Genomic DNA, 9,138 nt, shown 5'->3' with positions numbered 1-9,138 from the left:
AAGTTAACGGATCCCCGGCAGCTCGCAGCCGAAGCTGACCGGTGGGAGATCACCAGAGTGGGCCGGAATGGGTCCTACGAACAGAACCGGAACAACAATGGTCAGCACCGACCCAGAGGAGGAGGAGGGGGCCAAGGGCGAGGAAGAGACAACGCCCCGGTCGCCCCCGCTACCAACACCACCCCCCCGGCCAACCGGGGCAGCACCCCAGCGCGACCGGGGTACAGAGCCAATGTCACGTGTCACCGATGTCAACGAGTCGGCCACTATGCGAACGACCCAAACTGCCCGCAGTACCAGAGCCCAAGACCCCGCCAAGTGGCCGCTGCAGCCCTAGGGGAAGAACAGATCTCCGAGGAACAGGAAGAGTACGAACAAGAGCATCAAGAGTGGGAGCCAGCCGCCATGACTCTAGCCTGCTTAGGGGGGAAAGACATGGTCCCGCGGGTCCCCCTACCCGCTAACACCCAGAAGTACAGCCAATGGGTGAGCATCAATGGACACCAGGCCGAAGCCCTTCGTGACACCGGGGCCAGTGTAACAGCCGTCCGCTGTCACCTGGTGGCCCCAGAACAGTATCTACCGAACATTCTCTGCCCTGTACGATCAGCCGATAACTCGGAGAGCCTGTGTCGGATGGCCTGCGTCCCCTTCGAATGGGGGGGGGTCTCCGGCATGTTGAAAGTGACGGTCCGAGACGATGCCCCCGTAGACTGCCTCCTGGGCAATGACCTGGAAAGCTCTCCGTGGGCCGCCGTGGAGCGAAAGGAACACCTGGGGATGTTGGGCGTCCCAGACTGGGCGTGCGTCACCACCCGTTCCATGGCCGCCCGTGCCAACCACCAGCCAGAAGAACCCGAATGGCCGGCGCCACCGCCTCCGGTCGCCCCAGCCGAAAACACCGACCGTAACATTCCCGCCGAACCAGCTCAACCTACCGACCTCGCTGACCTCGACCAGTGGCCTCAAGAAGGGGGACCCACGCAAGAACAATTTCGCAAAGAACAGAAGACCTGTCCCTCCCTCGAGGGACTCCGCCAGCAAGCGCTCGCCCAAAGCGCAGGGGATACCCCCGGAACTCATTGGGTCTACTGGGACAATGATCTGCTGTACAGCGAGCAAAGAATCGCCGAGCTGGGGAGCAACCGAGTACTAGTGGTACCCCTCCGTTTCAGAGACTTCCTGTTAAACCTGGCCCACGATGTCCCCCTGGCAGGACATCTGGGACAAGATAAAACCTACAGTCGCCTAGTGACCCACTTCTTCTGGCCCAAAATGAGAAACGATGTGCACCAGCATTGCCGATCTTGCCCCACGTGCCAAGCCAGTGGGAAGAGCGGCCGCAAACTAAAGGCTCCCCTGCAACCTTTTCCCGTGGTCACTACCCCGTTTGAGAGAGTCGGAATAGACATTGTGGGGCCCTTGGACCCACGCACAAAACAAGGACATCGATTCATCCTGGTGCTAGTGGACCACGCCACCCGCTACCCTGAGGCTGTTCCTCTGCGAACTGTGACAGCCCCGGTGGTCGGCCGGGCCCTGATGGGGATCTTCTCCCGTGTGGGCTTCCCCCGAGAAGTCGTCAGCGACAGAGGCACGAACTTTATTTCCAAATACATGAAGTCCCTCTGGCAACAGTGCGGGGTCACCTACAGATTCACAACCCCCTATCACCCTCAAGGGAACGGACTCGTTGAGCGGTTCAACCGCACGCTAAAGGGAATGATCGGGGGGTTGGAAGAGCCCCTCCGTCGCCAGTGGGATGTGCTGCTGCCGTGCCTCCTCTTCGCATATCGAGAAGTCCCCCAGAAATCCCTGGGCTTCAGCCCATTTGAACTGCTATATGGACACCCAGTGCGAGGGCCGCTCAGTCTCGTCAAAGAAGGCTGGGAGATGCCTCCGCTAAAGAACCCTCCAGATGTCTTCCGGTACCTCCTCACCCTCCGCAACCAGACCCGGCGGTTCAGAGAACTAGCGAAGGCCAACCTAGAGGCCAGTCAAGAGGACATGAAAAAATGGTATGACCAGAATGCCTCATCCATTGAATTCGAACCTGGCCAACAGGTATGGGTGATGTCCCCCACTGAGCCATGCGCCCTGCAAGACAAATGGACGGGGCCCTTCAAAGTAATAGAGCGCAAGGGTCCTGCCACTTATCTCATCGACATGGAATCCTCCCGGAACCCTCTCCGGGTCCTCCACGCTAACAGACTAAAACCCCACTTTGTGCGAACAGAGCTCAGCCTCCTGATGGCCACAGACACTGGGGTTGAAGAAGACTCCGAGCCCCTCCCTGACCTCCTCCGGACTCAAGAGCAAGACGGCTCCGTGGATGGGGTCCGGCTCTCAGAGGCCCTCACCAGAGAACAACGCCGGGAGTGTCAAGCCCTCCTATCACAGTTCGCCAGCCTGTTCTCCCTCACCCCGGGTGTCACTTCCTGGTGTGTGCACGATGTGGATACCGGGGACAGCCCCCCTATCCGCCACCGGGCCTACCGCGTGCCAGACCAGGTACGGGCCTGCATCCAGGAAGAAATAGCCAAGATGCTCACGATCGGGGTCATCGAGCCCTCAGACAGTCCCTGGGCCAGCCCTGTCGTACTGGTCCCCAAAGCAGCTGCCCCCGGCACCACACCCGAACTCCGGTTCTGCGTCGACTACCGGGGCTTGAATGCGGTCACCAGAACAGACGCGCACCCCATCCCCCGGGCAGATGAACTAGTCGACCGAATGGGAGCTGCCCGCTACCTCAGCATCTTCGACTTGACAGCAGGCTATTGGCAGATCGGCCTCACACCCCGGGCGCAAGAACGTTCTGCCTTCTCCACCCCCGATGGCCATTACCATTTCACGGTCATGCCCTTCGGCATGAAGAATGCCCCAGCAACATTCCAACGGCTCGTCAATCAAGTCCTGGCGGGGCTCGAAGGATTCAGCGCCGCCTACCTAGACGACATCGCTGTATACAGCCACCATTGGACCGAGCACCTCCACCACCTCCGAGCAGTGCTGCAAGCCCTTCAGCGAGCTGGCCTCACGATCAAGGCCAGCAAGTGTCAAATTGGGCAAGGGTCTGTAACCTACCTCGGACACCAGGTGGGAAGCGGCCTAGTGGCCCCGCTACAGCTGAAAATTGCCGCCATCCAGGCCTGGCAGCCCCCCATCACCCAAACCGAGGTACGAGCCTTCCTGGGCCTCACGGGCTACTACCGAAGGTTCGTAAAAGACTATGGTACCATAGTGGGGCCCCTCACAGAACTCACGTCAAAGAACCAGCCCAAGAAAGTCACCTGGACCCCAGAGTGTCAGACTGCATTTGAACAATTAAAGGCCGCCATGTGTTCCGCCCCTGTGCTCCAGGCCCCAGACTACAGCCGGGAGTTCGTCGTCCAGACGGACGCCTCCGACCAGGGCATTGGGGCAGTCCTGTCTCAAGTGAACACCGAAGGCCTTGATCAACCGGTGGCCTTCATCAGCCGGAGACTCCTACCACGGGAGCAACGCTGGAGCACCATAGAGAGGGAAGCCTTCGCTGTGGTATGGGCCCTCAAGAAGCTCCGGCCCTACCTCTTCGGCACCCACTTTCGGGTGCAGACCGACCACCGACCCCTGCAATGGCTGATGCATATGCGGGGGGAGAACCCAAAGTTGCTACGCTGGTCCATCTCCTTGCAAGGTATGGACTTCACAGTCGAACACCGGCCTGGGCCAGATCACGCCAACGCGGATGGCCTGTCCCGGTTTTTCCGCCTCGACGAGGAGAGTCCCCAAGAGGATGGGTAACTCTCCCCGCCTTCAGCTGGGGGGGACGCATGTTGGACAGGCCACATGAAGGGCCGCTCTCCCCCGGCCCAACCAGGCCCGAGCCCGGTCACACAGGTACCACACACCACCATTACACGTCCTCCGTCCCCTCCGGGACCCCTACCCTTGAACATGTCGACCTCGTGGGCCCGATCCACTGCCGACCTGCGCGCCATCCTGGGCGCCATCTTGGACACTCCACCACGAGGCCGCCCGGCCCCCGATCGACCTCAACCCTGGGCCTGGCCAGGCCTCAGACATCCCGGCACCACCATCCACCCAGGAGGTGAGCGGGCTACTTGGCAAGTCAATGGGAGAAAGAGGTGTCGATGGCTCTCCCCCGCCAAGTGCCGCTCGCCCATCGCCTCCCCGGGCGCTGGCTCCACTCCCCTGCTGGGTGTCTGGACTCCCTCATCCCGGACCTCCCGACCTCCAAGTGCGAGGGTCCGGACATCAAAGAACACCAGCCCTATAACTGGGGCAGCCCCAGAGCAGGAAGGCAGTTGTATCTTGGAGTCGAGAGACGTAAAGAGGAACTCATCCTGGACGGACTACTGGCGCTGCCATAGCTCTGTCCTGTGCACCATCGTCCTGCCTGTTGGCGCTGCCACAGCCGTCGTAACCTTCATCCTTCATCGTCGTCGGGATCTGCTGGCGTGGCCGCGGACCGTTGTAACCGTCATCTTCTACCGGGACCTGCAGGCTCCGCCGCGGACCGTCGTCCTTCCTTCATCCATCTCGGGACCTGCTTGGCTCCTCCACGGCCCGATCATCTAGAACGCCGAGCTCGAGGATTGAGAGCTATTTTGTACTCATTGGTAACTAAGACTGTCCCGCTACCCCTTTCCTAAACCAGAGTCTAGAACCGAGGGGACCCCTGAGTCCAGACCTCCTTGTATTCATCATCGTAACCTAAGAATTGCATATAAAGTCTCGTTAACCTTCAACCTTGTGTGGTGTCCGTCTGTGGGGGGGAAGTTACTTATCTGTACAGTCGTTGGAGACGGCTCTCCCTGGAGACCTCTCCCCGTAACCTCGGCCGACCCTCCCGGTCCGTCTAACAGCAACCATATGGAAAGACGGTCAAATGTGCCAAAATCCAAAATGGATCGATTAGAATAAATCAGCGAGCCAACGCAAACATTTAGCTATAACTAAAAAGCACATATGGGTCAGAAAACCTCACTTGTATTACAAGTTCCAAATGTACATGCCTAGTGAGTTGAAATGGATTTTAAAGAAAACGTCCCAGAAGCCTTAGTTAAAGTTTAATCAATGCTGTTACATTCATCAGACATGTAATACAGTGGTCATTCTGTTTTCAGAATAATTAACAACGGATGTTTAGCATAGCTTCTATGCTGTAGTAAAAAGCCAATCGCTAATAAGAGATTGAAAAATGTTATCGCACTCCATTACATTTCCTTTGCAAGACATAATAATTTTACTTTTTTGTCCAAACATGAAAATGCACAATATTTACTAGAAACAGGAGCATAAATAAAAACATAAGATGAATTGGAGAGCTGTTCACTGTAGCTTTTCTGTTTTCTTTCAAGAAACATTAAATACTATAATTGATATGATCGTGTCAACCAAGTATATCTCCATACTACAAACTCAAAGGTCACTTGGCACGGTGCTGATTTATAATCCTCTTTCAAACTTAGAAGGATGGGTCGACCCTACAAAGTAAAATATGGACAGGTTTCATACAGTAATCTGTAGGTGTCAATTTAATCACCGCCGCAAAAAAAAAAAAGCTAGAGACTGGTTAGCAAAGGAATTAGATGTTACTTGAATTTTCTTCAGCCACATACATAAATTCAAGCATAAAAAAAAAAATCCTCAAAAGTACTGCTGAAAAGTGGGGCTCATCACCAGTAGACTAGACTACGGAAACACCCTGTACAAAGGGACAGCCAATCCGCTCAGAAAAAGACAGCAAGCTGTCCAAAACGCAGGAGCCAGGCTAGTCCTCAACCTCCTGTGCCAAGCCCTCATCACACCTTAGGGAACTCCACTCGCTCTCGATACACAAGCGCGCACATTTTAAACTCCTCACCCACACAGCTATCCACAACTATGGCCCTGCCTTCCAGAACAGCTGCATTCACTTCCATCAACCTTCCATACACCTACGCTCTGCCAGTCTCTCACTAGAACACACCCCACACATACAAAAAAGAAAAGCAGAGAGGGGGCCCGCCATCTCGTATATAGGACTCCTAAAGCCTGGAACATCCTCCCTCAGTCCACTGGAGCCGCTTCCTTTCTTCTTGACTTTTACAAGAAGCTGAAGACCTGGCTTTTCGTGTAAGCCCCCAAGGCGGACTTCACACACCTGCACCTGGATCCATCACAGGCGATTAGTGTGCTATAAAAATACTGATAACATAAAAGCCCTCCCAGTCTTTATCGTGAAAATACACACAAATCACAGGGGGCACCAAGTACTAGGAAATTTGAAAAACGTTTTCAATGTTTCCAGTTTAAAACGTATACATAACCAGTGCAACGCGAGTCAGAATAAAAAAAAAGTAAAATGTAAGCAGGAATTGCTGTGCATTCATCAGTCGTCATAAAGGCATACCCATGCATGGGTAATCCGTTTGGCTAGAGCATCACATGCAGCAACAGAAATGATAAAGCTGTCCTTACTAGTCACATAAATGGCCAGAACTTGATTAACTGCTAACCACTAGTGTGCTTTCATGGACAGCCTTCAATGCTTACACACACAATAAACCTAACTTATTATCTCAGAAAAAAACCTTAATCAATTTTTTCCAAGTAGTTAACTATATCCTACATTCTTAGGACAATCTCAAGTATTACATTTCTTTAAAGGCACATATCTTTGGGATATCTTCAGTTCAAATCTTTAAAATCATTCATGTACTGTACAAGCAGACTAAAACGTATTAACATCCACATTTTACTTTACGATGAATATGCTCTTACAATAGAGATTGGTTGGAAGACCACTGCTTTGTATAACAAATATTCTCATCATTAGTATACAAGGTATTTTACATCTTCAGGAAACAAATCTATACATTAGTTTTCTGTTAAAAATTTCCAAAAATACATAGCCATTTTTTAACTTAATTATTTGAAATGCACTTTTTCTTTTCTACTTCCTGGTCCTCACAAACCATTTTGTCTAAATCCATTGGACTAGCCATAAATGTGGTGGCATTATTCTCAAAGCAGTCCTCATCAAAATGTAAGTCTTTGGATTCGCCATGCTTCAAGACAAAGAAGTCTTCAGATTTTAATCCATATCGCACAAGGGCTTCATCCAATTTCACTGGAGGATCCAAGTAATGCTGAAAAAGAAAATTTTTATTAGAAAATAAACTATTCTCTAAACAGGAGTACACTAGAAACACTTTGCATACAATCATGTACATCTCAAGTATTTCTTATTTGTCAAACGATTTGTTGGCCCTAGTGCTCTTAAACATCTTCCCCTGAGAATGTTGTTAAAACTCAGGCATACCGAATTAGGAGAGAGATGCAAGAAAAGGAAATAATTAAATGTCTTTTTGGAAGAGCTCATCGACGTACAGTTATCTAATCTCACTGTTCTGGAATGCAATCAGGAACTTCACACAATACATTCGGTGGAACATGAAGAGGAGTGGATATCGATGTACCACAGGCCAATGGGCTCTGTGTAACTAGTACGTTGAGCGGAACGCCTCTTTTCTGGCATACCTCATGATAATTGTGCAGCAATAAGATGAAGACTACAGCAGTTTGTAGCTATGTCAGGGATCGGGCATGTTTGTAACGTGAAGAAGTCTATGAATCAAGAATTACAGCATAAAATCTGGCAGCTTTATATTCCCAATTTAGTGAAACATCACCAAGATGAGGGGTAGATGGCAGGCGGGCATAGCATAGCTAAAGATAGGACTAGTGTTAGCCAGTATATCACTGTCCAATCCAGGCTTCTGCAGGAGTGGCTTACCCCGGCATGACCCTTGAACAGGGAAGAAATATTAAATAGTTGGTTTGCATTCTTTAACAAATACAGAGCCACGCCTAGACATGTCAATTAAATAAAATGAGAAAGCAAATCCCAATTCATGACCATGTTTCTTAACCGTACTCGAGGCTGGGTTTTTTAAAACCCAGTTACACAGACAAGCGAGTTTCGCTAAGAGCATACCCACTGGATTCCTCATGGGCAACAGCAATACTTCGGTCAGAACTACCAATTCCAATGGATTGCCCCTCAACACTCATTATCAATACACTTGCACATTGTCACATTTGAGAGATATAAAGCATACAGGACTGATTCAAGACGCTAAATGAATTTTCCAGGTACTCTACACTTGATTGCAGACGAGCTATGAAGGTGATCAAACACATATCCATGCGCTAACGTCTCAGAGGCTGAGCATATCATCTTTAGACTTGACTCAGCTGTGCCGACTTGCTGCTCCAGCTGGCCCACTCCTAATTCAGTCTTTCCTTTATGGGAATTCAGGTTGCACATTATTCCCTCAATATGCTTATTAGACCTCTGCAGATCTGACATTTTCATCACCATGGCCTTTCCTGCTCGTCAGCTGGTACCTGTGATTTCAGTCATTCGTTGGGGCTCACTATGTGTCTGCGAATCTGGTGGGAGAATTTGCATCTCTTTAGATATTTTTAATTCTATTTCCACAACATTAATGGAAGGGACACTGGACGCTTCCATCACTAGCACAAAAACGTACTCCGTATAGAGCCACCTCACCGCCACTCAATGCACTACATCAAGTTCTGCCATGAATCCTACATCAACGTGTAAAGAGGTAATTTGGCAGCTCCTAGCCGAAACTGTTCCCCCATTCCATTTTCAAGCAAACACACACACACCCTCCTATCTATTTAACTGAGCCCTACATAGCGCATGGGTGACTGCTGAACTAGGGCCAGACTGGGAACCAAAACCAGCCCGGTAAAGTGCTCGGCTGGCCCCCCAAGGGGGGGAGGTTGGTGGGTGCGACCGAGCTCTTTGCCGGGAAACGGTTTTCTGTTGTGTTGAGTTGAGTTTTAACGCGGTTAACCCAAATAAAACTAACCGACCTGGGTCATCATAACATTACGTTCGAGAAAGGGTCAAGGTTGTATCAATATTCTTAAATTTTAACACGTATTACACCACAGCAATAGTTCATGGTTTGTTTGCCAGGAACATGGATAGTTCTACTAAGTGAAGCATTCATTAGATGCTTTTCATTTCAAAACATTAATGTTACTTCATGTATTCACTCGAATATACTTCATTTACGTGTACATTCATTAAATGCTTTTCAATTCAAAACATTT

The 9,138-nt window shown here is 50.8% G+C and overlaps 1 protein-coding gene across 1 annotated transcript in view; it reads right to left on the bottom strand.

The window, feature by feature from the left end:
- Positions 1-5,057: 5,057 nt before the first annotated feature.
- Positions 5,058-9,138, bottom strand: part of NAPEPLD (N-acyl phosphatidylethanolamine phospholipase D) — a 155,583-nt gene continuing 151,502 nt past the window's right edge. The window contains exon 5 of the mRNA XM_086967340.1: positions 5,058-7,136. Within this exon, the coding sequence (XP_086823466.1) occupies positions 6,912-7,136 (225 nt within the window). The 3' untranslated portion in view covers positions 5,058-6,911. The remainder of the gene's footprint in view (positions 7,137-9,138) is intronic.

This window comes from Lissotriton vulgaris, chromosome 1_1 (genome assembly GCF_964263255.1).
Source record: "Lissotriton vulgaris chromosome 1_1, aLisVul1.2, whole genome shotgun sequence".
In the NCBI taxonomy this organism is placed as follows: Eukaryota; Metazoa; Chordata; class Amphibia; order Caudata; family Salamandridae; genus Lissotriton; species Lissotriton vulgaris.
The sequence above is the reverse complement of the archived record's forward strand: the minus strand, read 5'-3'. Positions and strand labels throughout refer to the sequence as shown.